At 40.2% G+C, this 24,807-nt stretch overlaps 1 protein-coding gene across 3 annotated transcripts in view; it reads left to right on the forward strand.

The window, feature by feature from the left end:
* The window catches only part of MAP2K5 (mitogen-activated protein kinase kinase 5), a 130,115-nt gene that overhangs the window by 84,884 nt on the left and 20,424 nt on the right, over positions 1–24,807 (forward strand). For 2 of the 3 annotated variants that reach the window (XM_035569424.2, XM_035569425.2), the window contains 3 exons: positions 9,436–9,462; positions 9,774–9,806; positions 22,326–22,387. In XM_035569424.2, the coding sequence (XP_035425317.1) occupies positions 9,436–9,462; positions 9,774–9,806; positions 22,326–22,387 (122 nt within the window). Of the gene's footprint in view, positions 1–6,874; positions 6,944–9,435; positions 9,463–9,773; positions 9,807–22,325; positions 22,388–24,807 lie in introns of all 3 variants that reach the window. The other variant, XM_035569423.2, reaches the window with a different exon arrangement.

Raw genomic sequence — 24,807 nt, forward strand, 5'->3', positions numbered from 1 at the left:
TGTAAAAAATAAATAAAAATATTAACAAAAGGCCGTGAAACCTCCCAGCATATTTAAATAAATTTTAAGTTGGAACCCCAAAGATGTGCAGTGGCTGAAGAGGCTGCGAGATGTACAGTTAATCACAGAGATTCAAATTCAGTATATTGTACAAAGACATGATGGGGGCAATGGCTTGTTTAATGATAATGCAATTTAGGAGAAATGAAAAGAATTGCCCACTAAATATTCTCGGCTTGTAGTCAAACTTTATACAAAGCAGGGATGTTAAAAGGACGCTGCATCCATTAGGGAAATATTCCAAAGAAATCGGCAGCACTCAGCTGCCGAGGATTTAATCAGCTATAGGGAGGCGCACGTCACAACCACTGTATTTAAGACACTTCTGCATTTAGAGAAATGTTTTCCTTCCTTTGGCTACAATTCCAGGCCTCGGTTAATAAATTACATGAAAATGACCCGAAGTTTAAAAAACAAAAAATCCTGCCTCCCCGTCCGCACCCTCCCACCCCGCCTCCCCCCCCCCAAATCTGAGCAAATAGTGCCCCCGGTATTGTAAAGCTTTGAATGTTTTCACACCCCATTAATTTATTACTTCTCTTTCCTCATCTTTAAATTTTTTTTATTTTTTTTTTTCGAAAAAAAATTCAGGCTCCCCGCTGCTACAGCGATTTTCATCTTGTTGTTAATTTTCCCTGCTCCATATGGAGCTCCAGACATTTCACCTGGAGGCTGTACTAGATTTTGCTGTAGCGATCGCACTTCCGGAGGCCAAAACTGTCATTTAAGGTTCCTGGTGCATCTGTCTACGCCAGGCTTTTCACTGGCACCGGAGAGTGTGAATAACAAATTGGATGCACCTGAGATTCAGATGATTAGTGTGTTTTGTGGATCTCAGCGACTTGTAAGCAGATAGCTCCGGGGGCGAGTGGCCGGGGCCGTGCTGCACCTTGCGCCCGGCCGCGCGGGGAGCGTGCGAGCATCCGGGCGGCCCCGCGCGCGGGGAGCCCGACTACCAAATATTTCATCCTGCCTTGTCATTGATTAGAAAAGAGCCTTTAATTTCATTTCACCCCATGTTGTGATTAATTTGCATTCTTTGTCAGAAGTTAATGGAGTTTTTTATGGTTCACTCTGAAATCCTTGAAGACATCAGAGTTGATCTGATGTTTATACAACCGCCAGCGGAATTTTTTCGTTTGATTGATGGAGAGCTTGATGTTATTCCAAACGGCTTTTTAAGCTGTTTTTAAGAATTATTTGAATAAAATGCAAGCAAGATATTGTTATAACGATCAAGATTATCTGTTAAAAATCTGTTTCAAATAAAGAACATGATAAGTAGGAAAAAAAAAAGATCAAAAAGACAAGAGGAATGATGAACACAGAAGATGATATTTGTTAAAATACATAATCCGAGTATTCAAATAAGTTATTTCAAAACGTACCGAAAGTCAGACAGACCTTAATTTAATTTTTTTTTTTAATATAACGAGTTTGTTTTTGCAGCATGATAAATAATGGAGATGAATTAGCGAGGAACCCAGCTATAGTTAGATTTTTCCCTTCTTTTTATTCTCCCAGCTTCTCTACCTTCCTGCTACCAGCAATGTGAGCACAGAGCAGCAGTGTCCCTAACTCGGAGAGACAGGACTGTCAGGCCTGTTAGGTCAACAAAATGATGACATATTGCTCGTCTCAATGAAGAGGCATTCTTAAATCCCAGTGCAAAGAAAACATAAGTGGATAATAGAAAATTTTATAGCCCAAGAAAGCGTTCGCTATAGACTTGCCATTGGTTTCCTTTATAAGAAAATATACAGCCAAAAATCCTCAGTGAGAGAAATCTTTTTGCTCCTCCTGTTAGAGAAAGGTTTGTACTTTTACCAATCCCCAGCACATAAAAAGCGCCAGAGAGACGCTGCAGTGTGTGCTGCGAGCTCTGGGCCAGATCCTCAGCTGGAGCAAATCAGTTCTGCTCCATGGAGAGCAGGGGACGATGCAGGCTTACCCCAGCTTTGGGATATAGGCGGCTTGTTTTTTTTTTCAGCAGGAAAAAATCTTTGCAAATGCTTTTTGATTTATGATGCCAAAGCTGTTTTTATTTTGTTTTTTTTTTTCTTTTTTTCCTTTTTTTTCAAGATTTTGTTTTTATCTTTTCATCAGCAAATTCTGCCCTCGCTGTGATTTCTGCAAGTAAGATTTAATTATAGGTCAAAAAGCTACTGTGCAAGCGCTTCCATTTAAAACAGATTAATTTATTTGCTATATCTTAGTTTGCTAAATAATTGCATGGTTTTAAATGAAGTTGCTGCTTTCTGATCCCTGTATTAGCATGGGCTAAGATTCTTTTTGTTATATGTAATCCATACTATTGACCAAATTTGGCCTGGTTTCCTTTAAATGTAAGCAGGTTGTCAAGGAAAAAAATATTTAGTTTTACTTGGCATGCAAAATAGCCATTTTACTGTTGTTTTTTCAATTGACAGAAACATCCTTTAAGCATTCATTTATTTTGTGAGAATAAATTGAGGGTTGGTTACAGCACGTTTCCTGGTAAGAAAGAAACGTCTTATGTTCCACATATATCATTATATCTAACCATTTAAAAGACATTATACACTGTTCAAATGCTAATGCCAAAATAGTGATTTTTTCCAATTACATTTTTATAATATCTTAAATATCACAGATTTGTGCAAATATTGTTGCTTTTATAATAGAGTCCAGAAATCACCAAAAATATTTTGTCATCTGCTAATATTTTAAACTCCTAACAATTTCTTAACATAGGTTTCACAGCATATACATCATTCTTTAGATAATGTGCTTTGGACAAATTTTTCTTTTTCTTTTTTTTTTTTCCCTTTACCAGGAATACATTTGTATTTAAATTTGATTTTAATATCAGAAACTTGCTGTAAAATTTGAATGGAGTTTTAGTTTTTCCAGATATGTGGTTGTTTTTTTTTTTAAATGCATAGGTTTTAACACATTTTTTATGTTAGGAATCCGAAGCATCAAGACATGCTTATAATTTTTATTTTAATCTTCCTGTCCAATTTAAAAAATAAAAAAGGAAAGGAAAATTAATGTTTGGATACTATGCTCAAGCTTGGAAATGTAGGAAACTTAGTTAAAGCTGTTTTTTTTTCTGAGTGGGCTGTTAGCTCATGGTCCTGAAGGACTGCTGTATGCGTGTTAACTCCTGCGGGTTACGACATTGTCACCCCCCCCCCTTTTTTTTTATTGTCACAATTTTTATTGTTTGACTAAGAAAAGGGCTTAATGCAAGAAACCCTTAATGCAATAATCCATGCTGTTACTCTCTTGCCTTCACAACGTAGGGCTGCCTCAGCTGGGGCCTTTTTGTCTAAGTTGAGTAAGATCCTGAAGTGAGGTGATGTTTGCCCTGAGAGCTTCTTAACCAAGAGGGAAAAAGGCATCCGGGGCGGGGGGGGAATATGAAATTTCTTTTGAGATATTTTTCCAAACATGTAACACCTGCACGAGTCGGTGCTGCTGTTGGAGGGGAGATGTTCCTGCTGTGCGCGGAAGGAACCCTCCCTCCCGGTCACAATCCCCTCAGTGGGTGCCACGGGGTAATTTCCCAAACGAGAACTTATCCCCGGCGGATCGGGCCGTCCCTCGGATGGAAGCTAGTGGTAGGTGCACAGTTTTTGTTGCTGGTTGTTTCGGGAGGCCACTTAGGCACTGTCAGTGGGTTTACTGAAACCATACATCTCTGCTGGCTGGGATGAGGAGGCCTCAGGCTCTTCCAGGTGAGCCAGGAGCTGAAGAGGAACAGACCCCCCCCTCCACCTTGCTGGCCTTCTTACCACGGGCACAGCTCGTCCTCCTCTGCCGGGCAATGGTTGCTCAATGTAGTGAAGAGCTCCCAAGCCCAGGATAAGCATGAAAGGTTTAGAGGTCCAGGAGAGCGTCTCCCTTCCATGGCAGCAGTTCTTCTGCCAGCCCCGCAGAGCCATGTGTCTAATCCACGAGGGACTGTGATGCTAGCCATGGTGGGCGATCAAAAGACGTAGGAGAGGGTGCTCCTTGCATAGCGTGGTGCCTTTCATTGTCCAGACCCACTCAGCGCCTCGATTTAGTTAGAAAGCTCCACTTGTATACCTGCATGTTTGCCTCTCTGAGCTATTTCCTTTCAGATATCCCTTGAATTGCATCATTTGTTGTGATCACAATTGATTTTACAGCCTATCAGTAAAAGCCCAGGATTTTTCTAGGTAGGTTCCAGTGACAGGCTTTAACCATTGATGTTTTTACCTGGTTCCATTCAAGCTAGAAAGGACTTGCAGTAACTCTTTTTACAAGGAGGGACAGGGCTGATGGATATTCATCTGCTGCTCTTCAACACTTCTGGTACTGGAGGCTCTCCTGTTTCCTTAGATGATGCGTCCCTGTGCTTTATTATTAGAAAGGTTTTCCTCACTGCAGGGAATAGTGCTTGCTGAGTGCAACAACATGGAGAACAGATGCAGGAGCCTTGGTGGCTGTGTCCTCCTTGCTCTGTCTTTAGTCTAAAGACCCCAATTTTTGTCAGCCTGTCCTTTCAAGGTTTCTGACTGTGCTTGGGGCTTTTCTTTGAACTTCCTCCAGCTGCCCACTGCTCTCCGGGGTTAGACAGGCTCAGATGCAGCACTCCTGTGCTGTGTGGGGAGAGGGTTACCTCATGTGTCCTCAGGCCGTCCCCTCCTTGGACATCTCCCTGTGGAAATTGGCCCTTTTTTTTATGACATCGTGATGTTATTCCTGCTCAGTTGTGGTTGGTTTTCCTGCTCTGCAGTGTCCTCCAGGTTCTCTGGGTATTCCTCTCTATTAGCATGGTAGTCATTTTGCTAAACTTGATGAACGTGGGTGACATTAAAATTAAACATGGTTAGCACTAAAACCCATACCTTTATTAGGTTTCTAGTTGACCATCCTTTGTGTTTTACATGCTGTACTTTCTGCAATATAGAAAAAGCCCTTAAACAGTGCGTTGCTAAATTTACACTTTTTCCAAAGATTTGCTTGTCCCCTATTCCTGCTGATCGAGAGGAATGTGTTAGCATTAGCCTCCTGGTCCCACTCCGGTGTGGTGGTTATTGTTGGCTTCTTACGTTCCCTCCATAATTTCAACAGTGTGCAGTTTTTCATGCCCGGTTTGTTGAATTGTGTTACTAAACTCTGGTAAACAGATTTCTGTGAGAAGTGGCTGCAGTTCAATGGTGGATGAAATAATCTCTTTATATAAATTTGCTTGCAGACCTCTGGGAAAAGCAGCACAATATAATTGTAAGAATATATTTAATATTAAGGTTGTTGTGAATTGTCTTTTTTTTATTTTGAAATTATTTTTATTCTTTTTTTTTTTTTGTCTTCTGTTTTGTGGCAGTGATTGAAGTTTGCCATTTGCAAAATGCACTGATTGTTTTGGGGGCTGTTCAGAAGGTCAGGAACAGATTAGAGGGGTCAATCTGACCGGATTTGATGCTTTCAATTCTTCCAAAAGTTTAACCAATTCCAATTTTTCAAGAATTTGTAAAATATATCTGAAGATCCTGTCTCCCTTCCAGAGGAAGGGTAAAACTCATGGTGGGGTGACTGAATGGAAAGTACACTTACAAATTCCTTTTCCAGTCATACCAGGGCAGAGACGAGGCAAGTGTACGTTGGTCATTTGTCAGTAGGAGATGATCATTGTTGTTTCTGCCTCTCAATAAAATGTAACCTTCATTAATAAATATTATAAATAAGTTATATGTACTTCTGAAATCTGTTGATCCCTGGAATAGGAAAAGTTACAGCAAAGCCTCCCTTAAAAATCGTAACTGTATGATTTGTTGGTGTATATATTTTTCGATTAAAAAAAAAAAAGGATGGGGGAATCGCTAGCTTGAACAGCAGTATATATGTAAAGAGAAAATTTGTTAATTGATATGGGAAGATCTAACCCTGGGTCACCTGCAAATCTCTCAAACAAGAGCTCCAGGGCAAGTCCTAATTCCAGAGAGTAAAAGCGAAAATTAAAGCTATAGCTAGTGACTCCTCCAAGTTACCCGGGGTGGATTCATTTGAGTTTCGTTGATTGTGCTTGTGAATATAATGTGAAAGGAATGGTAGAGGTCTTCTCAGCCACTTCCCGTCCAAAGTATCTCCATGGAGACAGGAATATAACCTGATGGTCTGAAAAAAGTTGCTTTTCATAACCAGAGGCACTCATTAAATAGTAGATGAAGCAGGAGGCAAACTTTTGCATTTTTAACCAACCTTAAAAAAAATTGCCATTTGGAGAATGTGCTTTGTAGCGTGGTTTATCCAAATACCACTGATATTTCATGACCTGAGAAACAGACCATTAATGTGATAGATTTATTTATCATTTTCCCTGCATCTTCAAGTTCCACATTATCACATGCAGTAAGTACAGAGAAAACATGGCAAATAAAACACAGATTCAGAAACATCAAATTGCTGATCTAATTCTGCAAATTCGCACAATTCCAGTTGCGTTTGAGAAGCCTTTAAAGCCTTCTTAGTTGCTGGTGAGAGTCTTGATGTGACCTTTCCGAGGTGGGAACGAATTTTCCAGGAGCGCACCAAGGCATTCCTCTATACTTTCAAGGGGGCATGCTGTGCCCTTTTGGTCATCCTTTCAAGCAGGGTTTTCAGTTGTGTCACCGCTGCCATTTCACCCTTCAGAATTCTTCATGTGACGCCATCACAGTTACAGTCTCCTTCCTCCAGATCTCATTTTTTTCCGAGCACCCAGGGCATGCGGTGGGCCAAATGCTCAAGCTTTCGAGCTGCAACCACTGCGCTGCAATCACTCGAGACTGACCTGCCTCCTAAACTTTTTATCTCCCTGCAGTGCACGAAAACCGGGCTGTTGGGGACGGGAAAGGCAGAGCCGGGTGAACAGGAAGATAAAACATTTTATGTTGAGTACTTTTAAAACTGTTCTTAATGTGCTATAAAACTGGATGCTTCACTTTTTCATGAACTGTGTGCAAAAGGAGAAGCACCGACTGTGAAGTTGTCGTCAGTTAGGTTTGTTTTATAGCTGCAGAGGCTGCCCAATAATGTGATCTCGGAAAAGGTAAACAACATAGTTTTAACAGTGAAAAATATGCCTAATATAAATACAGCTAAGTTCATTGCTGTTCAGAACTTGAAAAATATGACAGTAACATTACATTTTCTAGTGGAGTTAACAGAGGAACACAGTGCAGCCTTACAAGCAATATATCTGAGACAGAGAAAATAGGTAATACATCCAACTCGGGAGCCTCTGTGGCATTCACATAGAGGAAAGCGCAGTAGCTTTATTTAATTGAGAAAATGAATCAATTACAATGATGTTGCATCATCAAATGCAAGGGAAATAGCAGATATGTCATTACATCGGGTAACAGTGTTAAAAAGTAATTGAGTGTCTTAAGCATTTTGAATCAATTCCAGGTACTGGCACAGCTACCTTAATGCAAAATTTATGAAGATGATCTCAAAATAATATGTTGCCATCAAAATTGTGTAATAAAATCTGGTAACAATGTGTATGTGAGCAAGCACACGTCTCTCCCTCGCTCAGAAGCCAGGCCTGCTGCTCTGGTGGGTGGTTGAAATGTCGCAGAAAGAATTCTGTAATACCTCGATTTTTGTTGCCTTATTTTCCATTAGAAGCATTCAGGGCTTTTATTAGAAATAATATTTTAAATCTTGTTCTGAAATTGGATGTAATCGTATCTGTGTTGAGGCTACTATAGACGATCCCACCTCTATTCCTTTTCATGACAAGATCTATTTTTCCTGTAAAGAAATGTGACTGATACTCTGTTCTGATGAAAAACTGAAACACCTATTCATGTGCAGTGATCTAAAGGAGCTCAGAATCATCCCTATTGAATAAGCAGAGTCTATTTTGTCATTTAGCATCTGAAAGTGAAGTATGAAAAAAAGGCTTTTCTAGCCACAAAATATTTTGCTTACTAGCAATAATGCGAAACAGCAAATTTATTCTATTGAATTGTAATAGATTGACATTGACCATTAAAAATATAATGGGTGATTTCTATCTATTTATTAATTTCTTCCCTGGAAAAAATTGAATTTTACACATAAAGTTTATGTGTATATTTGTTTACTACTTACACTGTATTGAAAGACTTCACGTGCATAATACCAGTTTTTTTCTTGGTGCTAGTTTTCAACCTCCTCTATATTACATTTTACTACCTGTAAAGTATTACTGTAGGATCGTGCCTCTGGCTGGGTACTGGGGGAGAGCGCTTCCAAAGCTGATGGCAGCCCTACAACATTCATCATCATGGCACTATACAGCAGAGAATATTAAATGTAAGGGGCAAGCCAAGCAAACTGTGTTAGAACAGAAGACAACGTTTCCACTAAAGACTGCATTCTGTTTGCGTTGTGATTATGTTGGGATGCAAGCAACTTTGTGTCTGTTTGGGAAAAATAAGTAATTAATTATCCACACCCATTAGAAATGGTATGCGTATACAAACGATCAGAATGCTAGCATCCGTTAATTCGGTCAAATAGTTCGTCGTAAGTACCTGCTCCCTGTTTTGTATTTAATTGTTTGTATTGTAATTCTGCCTTTGTTTCTTTTTGTAATCAAAAGGCACTTTGCTAATATGGGCCAAAATATTTTGTAGCTCTCTGTAGGTGATTGAGTGGTCCGTTACTACAAACTAATTAATTTCCCAACCAAACTGATGGTAAGAAATTTAGAAGGGTTCAGAGACGACTGGTAGCAAGTCTTCCCTTTGCCATTTAAAACAACACAAAGTTCATCAAACTTTCCACCTCACAGATGGCGACGTTCTACTTAGAGTCAAAGTAAAACTGGGTTGGAATATATAAGAAACTTGGGTAAAAGTGGAGTATTAAAAGCTTTCCTGAGTAGCGGCAGATACTTCAACCACATAATTAAAGTTTTCTTCACAAAAAAGCGATTGCGAGCTGAGTCTGGCAGTAATCCAAAATTCTAATTTCTGACTATGATTTAATTTCAATTTTAAATAAATCGGTTTTTAATTTAAAAAGAGTGAGCTTCATAACATTAGCAATGATTGCAACATTAAGCCCAGTGTTCACAATCTAGCAATATAAAACATTATTTATATCTGAATCGTAAACAGCCTTTTGAAATGGATTATGGTTTTTCTTCCTATTCTAATACAACCTGGAGGGTACTAAAAAGTGTTGTGTGAAATTAACATTCTGCTGACTTTCGCCTATAAATGAGAAGCGAGCTATTAACATTTGTGTATTTTCATTATGTAAATTGTGTTAACACATGCCCACAAATTGCCACCAGCGATGCAATAATTTTCTCTCAGTGATCATAATGTGTCCAAGTGAGTCATTTTGATTATGACATGCTAATTACATATTGCCTTTTTTCAGATTCAGAAAAACCAGGGATCTTTAATGGTAAGCTTTATGAGTTCAGAAAAAAATTCACTTTTCTTTTTCCTGATGGCTGCTTCCTCTGCATGCTTGAATGCCTTGTTTTAAACTTAGCAAATTGCATTTTGAAGAAAATGCAAACCTTTAACTGCCTGTATTAGATTAGGTACCATTAGAAATAATAGAACATCCTGAGCATCAATGTTTTTATAAGAGTTTGCTGCTGTTGATTAATCTTGCTATATTTTATTGCATTAATGATTTTTTCTTTCCACTCCACTGTAAAGATATTGCATATAGGCTAATACTTTTTCCCTCTCTTCTTTCCATTGCAGCCTCTCCAGTTATTGCAGTGCATTGTTGATGAGGTGAGTCGTCGTCTTATGTGCTTTCACTCCTAAAGTCATTCCTAATGGAGTGGAAAGCTTATATTTTGTTTCCTAATGAAGCACAATGCCCAACATCCTCAGAGCACAAGTTGCCTCGTACAGCTTGGAGCTGTCAAACATGAACTGGCCTTGTCCCACTTTATGCTGTTTTGCTACTCTTAATATTGAGTCTGAAAAACTAGATTGTCTCAAAGGCTAGTCCTTTTAGCTATTTAGGCCTTAAAGCCTCAACCTAGTCATGTTGGCTGATCCTGTGCATTTGCCAGATGAGTTGGAACAGAGACGTTCAAGTGGTAGCGTACTTTGTATCAGATGTGTTTAAGGTGGTTTAGACAGACAAGGAGGGTGTATGAAAGAAGAGAAGACTGGAGTGTAAGTATTTAAACGTCTGTTTTTATGTTCAATCAGAAGGACAAAATAAAAAGGTAAGGTGTAGAAGATTCAGGTGTAAGTAGCAGACTCCCTGTCTGAATTGAGGTGTAAGGAGAGGTTGCAGCTCTTGATAGTAAAGCATTTGAGTGCTTTCTCAGGGCTGACTGGCATCAGTTTTGCTTTGTTTGTTTTTAATTTTAATAAGGTGCTGTTGTTAATTAGGAACTGTGAACAAGGAAAAAGTCGTGACTTTTTAAAGACTTGCCACAACCTCTAGCAGAACGTCCTTGCTGGCTTGCCAGGTCGCGGTTGCTGGCTGCTGGCATGGCCCGTTAGATGTTCGCTAGTCCCAGCCCAGCCCTTGCAACGTGTCTGTTGAGCTTGATCTAAGCTCACCACCGGTGCGATGCCCGAGTGCTCGATCTCAGTTGTGTCTCAATCTGTAACTACTCCTGGTGTGAACCCGCTGCTCTTACCTGCGGTGAACACTTTTGTCCTTTTATTAGAGAATGACTTATCGACTTGGCTGAACTTCTTTTAAAAGTGACATTTGGGCCTTGAGGGATGCAGTTAAATTGAAATGAACGAGTATCCTTTGTGTAAAGGAAGGAGGGAGTTCTTCCAGTCCTGGCAAGCCTCCAGCGGTGCTTGCTCTTTTACCTGGCTCTTTATGGCGGTCTGTTTCTTTGAGTGTTTTTTAGGCAATTTGCTTCTTTCATCTTTTTCATCCATTGTTACTCCTATTAAGTGTGTTTTTGGATACGACATGAGAATTCCAAAGCACCAGTGCTGGTTACACCAGTAACAGAAGGCCATCCCTGTCCTGAAGACGTGAAACTAAATATGCTCATATTTTTACATGTTTTGCTACTGCTGGGCAAATTGCTTTTAAATGGACTAGACAAATTACTTTTAAATAGTAGCACCTAAACCTGAGTTCAGTATTCTAAAACAGAGCCCTAAAGAGCTGAACGTTATGGTGGAGCTTCTTGCAGCTTTCTCACACTTTCTTCGAGATTAGGATTGCGCCAATCTTCTTACAGAAACTTTAACCAAGGAACTTGGTGTAGACATCTGAGTGCCAAGCTAGCTTTAACGTTAGCTTTCTGGTATTTACTTCTTTTAACTTACTTGATGTTCTGCAGTGTGCCACAGAGTCATCATTCTCCTGAGCTGGTGTTTCAGAGAGCACTGCGCTTGTGGGCATGTTGAGACTTCAGGTTATGGAGCATAGCTCAGCTGAAAGTTCTTTAAGTGCAACTCGCTTTGTTTTGCAACACACTCAGTGTCTAAATGGAAGTTGCATGCCATAACGTTTAGAGCCCGGGGGGAAGAGGAGAATGGATTGGCTCTGTAGTGTTATTTGCTCGGTACGTGTGTATTGTGAGGGGGTCATTTAGTAAGATATATAGCGTTGTGATAGTGGCTGCCACACCTGGAAGTGCAAATTCTTGGCATGATGGTGTCTTGGAGGACATTTATATTAAGGTTATTCTGTTCTAGCTGGTGGACAGCACTGACTTTAACAGTTCCTCCTGCCACCCCCAGCGCTGCCCTGTATGCAAAGACCTCAGAGCAAAATGTGTGTAGTTTTTTTTTCCTCCTGGCTTTGTCTTTCGCAAGATGCCCATCCTGGGGACTAGCAGCAGGACCTGCTTATTTGGCTAATACACACTCCTCCTTCTACGCAAGGACCTTTTTGAGAGGGAGTCTCTCTACTATCTGGTACTCTGTAGCTGTTGTTGGTACTCTGAGTGTTAAAGATTAGAAATGTTTAGTGTTGTAAGACTGATTATTTTGGGCCAAATTTTTCCCTTGTCTGTAAGGAGGTCCTAAAACTCACAGGAGGCAGGATCAGAGCCCCTCTCCTGCAGCTGCTCTGTGCAGCCCATCCCCAGGGGAGCCCCAGAATCCCCCACCTCGCCTAATGACGGTCATGACAGCGAGGAGTGATGGTCTGTAGCTTGCTGCTTCCTCCAAGCAGATAGTGCACAGCAGTGGTCATGTAACAGGGTGTTTCCTAGAACTTGTTTCTCAAGTCCCTTAATAAATATTTTTATGTGACAGAAGATGGTTGGGACTTTTGGCTCCTGAAAGTTGCGGTTAAACAGTTCATACCGAATTTCTCTTTGCACAACTATTTTATCTCTTCATATAGCTTGGAACAGGGCGTAGGAGTCCAAGAAGGAATCATATCCCCAGTGCCCCAGGCTGGCTCCAGGCTCACCCAGATAGATGGGGAGACAGCACCAATAGCTAAGACTGGTGGGGAAGGCTTTCAGCAGGCAAGGTGGTTATCAGAGGCCTTTGAATAGACCCAGAGTACCTGACAGAAACGTTATTTTTTTTTTATTTTCCATTATTGGAGGCCTAAATTGAGCAAATAACCAGGTATGTTGATGGTAATTTATAAAAATATGGCAGCAACAAGACTTAAGCATCTGCCTTCATTAATTCAGTGTTACATTATATGTGTGATGAACTTCATTTTCATAGATTTGATTAAAAAATTATACAAGTAAATTAGAAAAAAGTAACGATATCTTCTCATGTTTTGGTCAGTTTGAACAGCAATTTTAAGAATATATTTTTGGGAGATGGAAATTTATTCTGCTCTGTTTTTAACATAAGAAATGATCCAAAAAATCCAACTTCTCTTGAAGTTCAATATACAGAAACTAACACAGGTGGTCTTTAAAAATGATGAAACAGAAGTAACATTAAGGCCTTGATTCTTGATAATAGTTGCTTATTGTATTGGCAGTTGATGTGTTGTTTTTTTTTAGAACCGGCCCACATTCTACCAAAATGTAGAGGTAATCCAAAAGTTAATGTTCTGCTCATTCATAATCATCTTTAATTCATAAGATTTATCGATGACTGAACTAGTCAAGAGGTTGCTTGTGTATTACCTACATATCCTGGACTTACCGTGCTCTGTAAGGTGGCACACGATGGAATAAAAACCATCCATGGGAGTTTTTAGATGTTCTGCAGTAGTGAAATTTTTTAAGCTGGCCTTTTTTTTATTCTTTAAACTCTCAGTGAAATATGTGAGACATAGCAGGTGACTTTTGCAGTTTAAAGAGTCTGTCTGTTCATTTTCTAGGACTTAAATTTACTTCGGAGAAATTCTGCAGAATGAGCGAGTGATTTGAGAAGCATTGTAAACTCTGCCTGACAAATTTTTGTTAAATTATGTTATCGGGCTTTTAATGACATTGTTTCTGGGATGTTTTTTTTTAATGCCAAAATTAGCAGGAATCATTGTGTGAATAGGATGCATGCCTGCCAGGACCTTTATTTTTTAACATGTGGTAACTTACAGTGAAATCTGATCCAGCTACAAATAAGACACGCTCATTTAAGCAACAGTCCTAATCAGAGCAGCATCTCCCACCATGATAAGACTCCTGCTTCTGGTCCAAAGATGAGGATAGACTAGTTGTTAATGTAGTTCATCCTGCAATACAGCCAGCAATAAAAGCAGTCTGCTGTTATTTGAGATCTGAGAGTAATTTAATATTCTAGCACTCAACTTAGTTTGTCTCCAACTCACCGAAATGTTATATGGAAAGCACTGAGCAGTGCAGATGAATCCCAATTGGGAAGGACATGCATCGCTTGCTGTGCAGAGTCTTTCCAGAAACAGTCCAACATGAAGGAGAATGGAGTCCTGCTGGAAGCAGGAGCCACTGCCTGGCTTGGAAGATGTCCTAGATGTGCCCCTATGTTTCAGGATGATGCAGCCAAAGAATTTGCAATGCAGTCTACTCAGCAACAGGACCATGCTCCAAAAGCTCTAGGTGCATAAAAAAAAAGTTTGTATCATCTGAGTCTATTCCAGGCAATAAATTAGAAATATAAACAGCAGAACCCCAGAAAAATGCCATCAATTTTGCAGGCCCAGAAGAGATGCATCAGAGAAATGCAGGCCACCCAGTTTCGCCTAGTGGGTTGACTCTGAAGCCTGAAGATTGCAATTAAAATTAGTGTGCTCTTTAACCTTTCGTGCTGCTCACAGTCTCAGAATGCCTCCCATGATTTTTTAATTGACAAAACACCTTAACTGCTCCCTGCCCAGCCTCCAGAACTCCAGCAACCTCCCAGGCACCAGCATGGTCTGGTTTTGTGCTCACTTTGCTGATGTTTGCAGGAGTCACTCGGTAAATCAAATTACACTTCCAAGCAGAGATTGAGAACCTTAGCTTTGATTATAATTGTGCATTTTCTTTTTAATTCGTTAGAAGATTCTAAGTTTAAAAGGTAAATGAGGGTGCTGTAAATGTCCAGTTCAGTAAGCAGTGGGTTACTGGGCTCTGCAACCCTGCAGCAGAAGGCAGGTTTAAGTTTTCAGGAAAAACAGGGCTATGATCATAGGGTATTTTTGTAGTCAGTTGAAAAGTAGCATTGTTTTCGAGCTTCTCCTGACCTGTAGTTATTCATTTCACTGTTATCTTGGTGTCAAAATGTATTATGTCGGAAATTACTGTTTAGTTGCTTCCTCGGTTGCGTTCCAGATGCAGTATTTCTAAAACCTTCTAAAAATGTCATTTTTCCTGATTGCCAGTCAGATCAGCAGTTGGTAAAACACGTAGGTGATTGCAGGCTTGCAGATGAAGATCCCAAAAGGCCAAACCCGACAGCTCTCAGTTTTTCAGCACGTCAGCTTCCCATCCTTCCCGTCCTGTGGTTTTTGGCTTGGCAGGTAGCTGCTCTGTAGCTGGAGATGGCTGGATAAACAAAACTTGCCCTGTGGAATGCATCCAGTATGCTGCCCTCCTGATTTAAGCAACTACTTCAAATTTTCCTTAAGCTCTCCAGGGCTATTTTGTTTGACCTTTATTTAGTTAGAGTATCCCTACTAGGAAACCAATTATTGCCAGCCCCTTGGGTGGTTGCTGTAAACTGGGTTTCTCTGTACTGGAGCAGTTGTGGTCACAAGCTCTGTAGTTAAGCATCAGCTCTAGTTTGTAACCCTTTCTTCTTCATAATCTGAAACAAATTAATTTTGATTTCAAAGTTTCCATTGCTTGTCTCAGTGTAATAGTGTCTTAGGTGTTGGGTTTTTCTGTTTGTTTTTTTTTTTAATATGTTGAAGTAAGTAGAAAAAAAGAACCTTATTTTTGTCCATCAATTTTAGTTAACATACTGGGATTAGTGGACATCCAAATTAATTACATTAGAAGCTTCAGGAGAGGCTTTCAGGAGCAAGTCCTATTTTTGCACAGAGGAGACAGCATTGAAAAATATTTATATTTTGATGAGTCAGGCAGAAATTTAAAAGAAAAATTAATTAGTTGTACTTGTGAATCCTTACCGTGACAGGTACATGAGTGAGTAGTGAGAAGCTTTCCATGAGTTTCTTGAACATTTCTGTTAAGCGCCCCCACAGAGATACTCGGTCTCACAAGACTGCAGTTTAATCTAGCTCAAGGACTTTACAAACTTCACAAATCAAAGACCTCTTTTTTTCTTTTTAAATTCATACTCTAGAAACATTTAGCAGCATCAGTTAATGCTAGCGTAGTGTTAATGTTGAGCTATAAAGCATTTCAATGTCAATAAATTTTCAAATTTTTTCATGGAAAAAATAACTTGGACTTAATACATGTATCCTGTATAGTTATTTCTAGTCCCTCTTTTTCCTCCTGGTTAAGTACATCCCTCTATTTATTGCTACAGCATAGCCTTAAAAATTCACAGTATGTTCAGCTTGATCAAATAACACAATGAAGACCATTGCCTCTTGAGTGCTGAATTTCTTAACCTTATGCATCAGTGCTACATTTTGCTATTTCTATAAATGAAGTAGAAAACTTGACAGGCTCTGAATGAAACAAGATTTTGTTTTTTCTTTGGGAATTTCTTCTTAGAGTCTCATGAATTGATTCGAATGTATGGATATCTCTATTTAACCCTGAAAATTTCTGGAGTTTTGAAGATTTCCATACAAGAAAAGCTGGTGTTAGGGGATACCCACGTGTGTGCATGTGTACGCATACCCACTGTAATTTGTCCTGTGGATAAGTTGTTTTGGGGTATGCTTTTATTGAGACAAAAACTGTGACCTTACTAGTGTATGAGATTCAGGGACTTATATAGGAACAAGGTAAAACCACAGGTAGGAATTGCTGAATAATTACCTTTAGACCAACCTGAGCAAGAACCTTCCCAAGAGGGCAAGCTCATTTAATGGTTCCTAAAACTCAATCTTGTGGATGTCAATGGTCATGCTTGATTATTTGCAGCAGTGTTTTATGAAAAAGCAATAAAAATGCATTGGGAGCGTACAGAGGAAAAAGGGAACAATAAATGGGTTTAGTTTTTCAATTGAGTCCCTTTGGTGCGAACAGGTAGAGGCTACGTTTCATGCTGCTGTGCCTTAGCTATTTGAAATGTGCGTATGTGTGTGTATCTACCCAAAACACTGCTGTGCTCTGCTAGCTTATGATCGACAAGAGACCAGCAATGAGAAGAAAAAATTCTTATGTTTGTTTTAGAGAGAAAGCAATTACAGTTACGGTTAAAGGATTAACCTGTTTTCCAGCTACCTGTACACTTATCTGCAAGGCCCTTTAGAGAGCCTCACTAACAGGTACAAAGCTTGGTGAGAGGTAGAAAATGTCATGTTGTACACTCTAGATTATTCCTAATGTTAATTACACTCCTCGGCTTCTTTCCTTGCCTGTCCTGGGCTCTGAAAAACATCCCGCAGCAGCCAGTACTGCAGAAGTGACAAGCGAATAGCTCCAAGTACCTGCTGACAAATTTAACCACAAATGTCTGCGTGCCTCCCGTACAAATGTAGGTTACTCATACGGTGTATTTTCAAGAACTTGGGGTGCATGTAGTTCTGCCTGAGAGAACAGCTGGTTCTCACGTGATTTGAGGTGTTAGAGGTAGGCTGAGGGTTTTGGTGGATAAAACACTGGCCTTTCAACCTTGGTTCCAGTCCAGCTAGAGATCTGGAAATAAATGAGTTTACTGCTGACACTCCAATCCCAGCAGACAGAACTTCACACCAAAATGCCCCCACATATAATTTGTCACATTTGGCATCTGCTACTAAGAAAAGAGCAAGAAGCGACCTGGCGCAGAGATGTAATCATCTTTCACCTTCCTGCTAGGGGTGGGAGTATAATGGGGACAATCCAGAAATTCTTTTAAGTCTGGGCCTCTGAGCCCCCTCCAGACATCGCTGCTTTCCGCAAACTTGTTCCTTGTAAGAGTTCACCTGCCATTAGGCTGGTGCAGGGCTTTTGAAGTAGATTGGCTAAAAGTCAGCAATGGAATTTTTTTTGTTAGGAATGCTGTAAAAGGAAGTTGACCTTGAAGGAGTAAATCTGAACATGTACAATATTGTAATTTGCTGGTCTCGTTGAAACAGCTCTGTAACTGCAGTGCGGGTATTACACATAATTGCAACTGGCAGCATTTCTGGTACAGCTAAAACTTAAGTTTGTCTGAAAAAAAATCACTATTTGGCCACAAAGTAAAAAGCAAGTAAGGGTATTATGTGAAAGCTTTAGCAACAGGGGAGCAGGAGTGCATACAAATTCTTCAGTCCTAGAGATTTGTCTAGGCTGAAGTGATAAGCCAAAAATGCTTTGTAAAGCGCACACATGATTTATTAAATACTGCCGTTTCGGCATCAATGGACAAGTTGCAGAATAGGAATGTCTGCCCAGAGGAGATGATAATTTCAAAGACAGGGTGTGCTGGGGAAACCCAGAGGAGAGAGTAACTGAAGTTTGGTTTACTCGGTTCTGCTAACTTCCCTCTTGTGGCCATAGAGCCATAGGACCATGGCATTTCCTTCTGCACAAGCACGCACACTGAGGAGAGAGTATTGCAAAATCGCAGTAGCTCTGGAGCTGTGGGGAATGGGGAATTTTAACCCTTCATGGAGAGGGAGTTAGCAGATGAGGAGGCAATACTACTTGTGAGCTGTATCTGTTGATTGAATTTGGGTTTACCCAGACAAACTTTCAAGTTGGACAGAAAGGAGAGGAAGGTGCCTCATCCATATTTATTTTTCTTTCCATCATTTGTGAGTTTGCTGTACATTATTTTTCCCTGAGCCTCAGCAGAATCTCTGCTACTGCTCTGCTTGATGGGAGCAAAACAGATCAAAAGACGTTTCGGGTAGCAGATTTGAGAAGCAGGTGAGAATAATGCTTAGACCTGTCATTTGAACTCTTATTGCACAGACGGGAAAGGATTGGTTGACTTCTGGACACATTACTAGGTTGTTCACTCTTTGTTGAGACCTGTGGGGGGAAAAAAAAAAAAAAGACGCAGATAGTAATGCCATCAGTCCCTTCAAAAGAGAGAGCTTTTGAAAGGATTGTCACAGTGTTCATCTTCCCATGTCTTCATCTAAATAATGTGACTTCCCCTAACTCCATGGAAGTCAGTAAGGTTTATACCAGAGCATTGGCACTCCATAAATTAAATATTAGGATCAGTGTTTGAAGTTTAAAGCCCTCCCTCCTCCTGCTAGCTCAGATTTTCTGCTGCTGTGCTTTTTTCTTTATGCCTGAGCACCTTGCTGACAAGTGCTAATAACAAAATGCCAAGAGAGGGTCCAGTCGGAGTTACCACACATTAAACATTCTGAACTTGTCCTTTTGCTCATAGATTGTGCATAATTAATAATTAAACGCTTTCAGTTGTAATGGGTTGACCTTCTTGAACTGTTCATTATTCACAAGGCAAAGGCATCACTCAAACTTTTTTTCCTATTGCCCTTCCCCGTTCGCACCGTATGTGCACGGTTTGGCTGGTTTTGAGGCTGATCACAGAGAAATCATAGAGGCTGATCCTGTCTTCTCCTGCAGCAGATCCCAGTTGCAGAAATGTTGCTCGGAGGCTGGGGACAATAGCCAGCCTTGGGAATAAGCAGCCAGGGGATGTAAGAGGCAATGAGTACGTTGCCCTTTGCAACCATTTGTGACTCTACTGCCATTTTCGCAGCATCTTCGATATATTGTTCTTCAAGATATTGGTTAAATATGTGGTCTTTAATGAAAATGAAATGTTCCCATTCCTTTGAGAGTTAGCCAGAGTCATAGTCTGGAGAACATCATGATAAAATATAGGCTGTACTTATTTTGTGTAGTTTGGGAAATTTTTGCTTTATACCTGATGCAACAACATCGTAATTGCTCAAGTTTCAGAGGCAGCAATAGGAACACTTCTCTCACTGGAATAGCTCAAAGTACAAAATACTCTCATCTTTCTACTACTCAAATGTTCTTGAATAGAACAATGGCAGAAACAGAAATATTTCAGTCACCAGTCTCCCTGGGTAGATATCGTAACTGAAGGGATGTTTTCTGTTTCGAGTTGTTTTAAAAAGGGAACTTTTCAGTATTTACCTTTGTAAGTAGTTGAGAGCTCATGCTTTCCTGGTTCACCTAAAACCAAAATCCGCAGCCTCCTCCCCTGACTTACCTAATGCTGTAAAGTAAGAATTGGCTCATATTTACTGGCGTGGAATTATTTACTTCCACCGATCTGTTTGCCCTCAAATGCACTTCCTAGCGAGTATTTTCCTGAAATCGATGTATCATCCCAAAAGACTTGCAATTCATCAAGTGAACAACCAACAAATGTGTGGGACGTGCAGTCTGAAATCCTTGGGAAGGCTGCATGAAAGCATCTTGTTTTCATACTGCTGAGATGTAGGTGGTGTTTATCTCCCTGCCTCCACAATCTCTTCCTGAGCTCCTGCAGGAAGGCCAGCGGAGGCCTGGCCATGGCTGTCAGGCCTGGGCAGAAGAGGCTACGCCCAGATCAGGTTAAAATGCTTGTGTTTTGACAGAAAGCTGTGCCAAAATGTAGCGTTTGGGGTTTACTTTCACCTGCCTGTACCAGAGCACCTCATCATCTGGCTGTGCTGCGGTTCGGGAGCCACTGGGTGAAGGCACCCATGCTGGTCTTCGTGGCCTGGTTCTTGCCGCTGGCTTTGCTTGGCGTAGCCCAAGGCTGGTGGCTTCAGAGCAGTTCATCAGCCTCTCTTCAGCTCTCATAATGAAGCTTCACTCTATTAGGGGTCCATCATCTCTTTGCGATTGCAGAAATTATCACCTACCAAATTGGTGCGAAGTGCCGCGTGCCCGTCCTGCTCCCCCAGCGCGCACCATCCGCGCTGGCAGCCCCGCCAGAGGGACGTTCGTGAGGAGCTCCTCGCTCCCATTGTGCTGAAACAGCGGGGGAACATCGCTGGGCAGGGCCACTTCCCCACGGAGAGGGCTCCAGTAGCTTTGCCGTACAGTTTTCAGTGATCTGTAATGTGTGCCCAGCATCTTTCATACGTTCCTGCCCCGAGTCTGTCCCCCATGGGGACCGCGGTGTTTGCCACCTCAGGTGCCAGCGCGGGGAAGACTTCTGCAGGACACGAGAAAAGGATGGGGAGAGGCTAAACCTGCTGGGCTCCACACAGTGGAAGCAAGCCTGACACTTGGCTCTGCATTTTCTGTGTTAATATGAATAATTTTCATGCACGGTTCTTTGAAGTGGAGAAAGTTTAATTGCGCTGTTTATTTCCTTGTGTTCCTTCCGCTCTCCAGTGCAAACCTTCCTATATTGATGTCATTTATAAGTTTAGAAACAATAACCTCTCCCTTGCCCGGGCTAAGTTCAAAGAGAATTTGGGCATGTTATATCAAACAGTCCTTGTATTTAATAGAACTCTTTGAAAATTGTAAAGCAATTTTGGCTTCTCCTTTTACTCTTCACTTACTTTTGATTTAATTGTATTTTCCAGCAGTTTCCAATTGTTTGAATTGGAAACAAAGCCTTAATAAGAGTTCTAGTTAATTTTCTGTCTTGTAATTACCGATCTCATTTTTCTGATAATTGGCCACAGCAATTATATGTATATTTACTAATCACATAGGAGGCTCTGCAGTTGTGTCTATCTGCCACCATTGATAATGGCACACACATTGCAGAGGTGCTTTTATCATCTTCTTTTTTCCACTACATCAAAGCTATTTCCTCACATTCTCAATAATGAATACATGCATGCATTTGACACAGTTGTGTGCTAGAGAAATTGTTTGGCTCCCACCAAATGCTGCACGCTCTGAGTTTCTTGCCTGCAGCGCTGGAAGGTTGTATGTAATGATATATTGCTCATCCAAATGGCCAAAGCACTCCAAAGCACAGTGAGATTAAAATAAGTCATTCCTTTGTTAATTTAAATAGGTGCATGTATCATACTTTGCAGGGTACTTTGTGTAGGGATGTCAGGGAGGAAAAAAGCCGCCGAAAGGTATTTTTAATAGCAAATGAGAATAGATGAGAATGGAGTCATTTGCAGCTGCCTGTTTTATGTGGCTCTCTTGTTCCAACTGTAGGTCTAATGAGATGACACTGTTAAAGTACTCTGCAGTGTAATTTCATTACATCCTGAGCTGTTACACTATAAACACAGTGGAGCTCTCTGTCATTCTTGGAAAAACTCCTAAATTCGTAAAGCCCTTCTTTGCAAATGGTGATGTTGTTTGTTCCCCATTTCTATATTTTTTCCCTGTGCTCTTAATTTTTTTTTCTTTCATAAACACTGAGTGGTTATTTTCACTAGACTGGTAAATCTAGCATATTTTCCTCCTAAAAATTATTTCATCTTTTAAATCTAGAACAGACTGCGAATTAGGAGAGCCTCTAAAATGAATAAGTGTAAATAAACATGAGTGTAAATAAATAGCAAATGCAGTGAAAGAAACAAAGGTCAACACAAGAATAATTTCACAGCTCTTTGTTAATTACAAGACCATTTGTGTGTTACTTAAATAATCATTAATTTCTCATTTACACTTTCCCTACCTTCCTTTTTACCCTGTGGCTATCATTGTCCTTTTTTCACCTCCCCTCAGTGTCTTTCCACATGTTTTTACCCATTGTGTAATACTCATTAGTTGAAATTCAGTGTTTTATAACACATTCTCGGACGAATTTGTACCTTTCTCCCTCAAATTCTCTGTGTGAAAAGGAGGCTTTGTTGATTCCTTTTTTTTTTTTTTTTGGCTGTTGTTGTCGCTGTTATATTATTCTCCTTCTAAAAAATTGTCTTCTCTGCTTCTGACTCTGCTTCTTGTTTCAATCCAATCCCAGGAATCGCCCGTCCTTCCAGTCGGGGAGTTCTCTGAGCCATTTGTACACTTCATCACTCAATGGTAAGCTCAGTTTGCAAACATGCCATGCCCTCAATGTAAATGATACATGCCATTAACTCTGCAGCTCTGCGAGACCTTATGGCTTTCCTTGCATCCTTTCTGAGAGAAGAGGGACTTGGGGGCCTTGGGCAGATGGGGCAGCAAAGCTAAGCAAACTGTTTAAATTATGTAAACGTTATTTACACAAAGGGTCGTAAAAGTACTTACAAGGGTTTTTCCTGTTTTAATAAACCTGCGCTGGATGTGGGTGCAGTCTTGTGCAATGAGACTCTTAAGAATTCATCTGAGGGTAAAGAGGCCACAAAAACCCAGGTGTATAATATCATTATTTAGGGCTTTTTAAAATATTACTTATAAAATTGCCACAATGTTTAGAAAGGCAAGTAGCCTTGATTAATTCATTGGCTTTTCAGTAAGTAATTTTTACTAGGAATCGTATTTTAAAACACACCATTGGGTATATTTTCTTTCCTTAAACTGAATAGTTCTTTGAAGACCATTTAAATTAAAGGAGAATAGGCAAGGAGGAATTTGTAGAATAAAGAATACACTTTTCTAGTGACAAGAGAATGAAAGTCTTATGGGTAAGCTATCCTAAAGAAACAGAATGAAGGGAATATCTTTTTAAACTGTCATTCACTTTAATAATAATAATAATAATAATTAATAATAATAGGCAGTCATTTATGTATGGCAGAAGAAACAAGCTTGAATTTTGTACAGGTAAGATTTGTTTGACAGAGAAGCATCCCTTTTGTGAGCATGGACTTCCAGGATGCTCAGCTGTGCTAAATCAGATGGAGCCATCTCAGTGTGTGCCACTGAGAGCAGCAGCCGCGTGGATGAGAGGACTACTTCAGGGATGTTTTCTCAGTGAAAACAAGGCACTCGAAACCCTTGGCTCCACGCAGATCTGTAGGTCGGGCTTCACAGCGTTTTCCAATTCTCTGTACTGTGTGCGAGAGCCACTGCAGAAAAAGCCATCTAAAATATTTCTATTTTGAATACCTAACATAGGAGAGAGTGCCTTCCAGGTCTGGCATAGTATGTAACAATCAATACAGAAACAAAAAGCAGTCTGATTATCAGTTAATTAAAGCAAATAAATAATTCAAGTTTGCATAACGTAGGCCTCCTTTTTCAATAGTTTCAGTTTACAAAGAGCACCTCCATTCGGGGGATTCTGCACCACAACTGATGTTCATGAAGCTGTATATTTTTAATCCCTTCAAAAAGTAATGACAGGCTGTTGTTGTTGTTTTTTTTAAAAAAAAAAAAAATCTCATTGAGGCTGGGGGAGGGATAACCTGTGTTAAAATTTCCACAGATGTCAAACTGAAGCATAACTGATGGTGGCTAATAGCCTTGTTTTCCCTGGGGACGCAGCTACTTTGGACTGTCAGATTAGAACTGTTACCAACCTACTCGTCAGACAGCTTGCTTTACTTGCTCATGCCTGCGTTATTTGAGGTGCGTGTAGTTATTTGTAGGGAAGGTAAATCGTATCATTAATGCAACCTAACTGCAGCACAGATTATCTAATATTTTAGATATAGTGTTATGTAGGCTGTACAGCACACAGCTCTTTTTAGAATGAGGCGTTACTGTTTAAAAAAGCAAACAAATGAGAAGAAACTCTGAATGCTATTTAAGCAATCAATTTCTAATAAGTATTAGAGATGTCAAGTGAGCAGCATATCAGACGTTATGACTTTATACCAGAGACGCCATAAACCCTGGCTGTTTGGATGTAATCCAATTAGTCAGTAGGCAGCTCCTGATGGTCACCTCTGTGCCATGTTATTGTGTTCCTTCATGCAGCTAAGCACAGTCTTCAATAGCTAATTGCACCTGTTGCACAGAAAACTAGGACTATTTGGATGAGAAACATGATCTTATAAACAGCTTAATGCTGTGTAATGAACTATCACCCTGCAGTGTAATGGAAATGAATGTGAAAAAATTAAGGTAGAAACCCCAGGGTATTGTGTGTTTTCCTGAAGCTGTTTAGTGTTAGAGTTAAATTTCCCACCTGTTTGTATAATATGTTGTGTCAAGCTATGTAATAATCCCTAGCAAAATGAGAATCAACTTACCTTCTGAGCTGATTGGTTTTCAATGATCTTTATATTTACACATATTCATGGTTACAAGCAGTATAGACCTATAAATAAAAGGGAAACAGTTGTCTCTACGTCTCATTCAGAGGAAGGCATTAGTAGGTATGACGTCTTTCGAAAATGATGAAAGAAACCTAGACATTTGTAGGGAACTTCAAAGACGCACATACAGAAAAGATGAAAATTGGCTAACAGTCAACAAAATATTAATAACAGAGAAACATTGACCGCGAGGGAGGGAGAGGAGAGGAGAAGTTGATTAACGTCTTGGCCACTGTTAGGAACCCTGTCTTCCATCGG

This window comes from Cygnus atratus, chromosome 11, assembly GCF_013377495.2.
Source record: "Cygnus atratus isolate AKBS03 ecotype Queensland, Australia chromosome 11, CAtr_DNAZoo_HiC_assembly, whole genome shotgun sequence".
Classification (NCBI taxonomy): domain Eukaryota; kingdom Metazoa; phylum Chordata; class Aves; order Anseriformes; family Anatidae; genus Cygnus; species Cygnus atratus.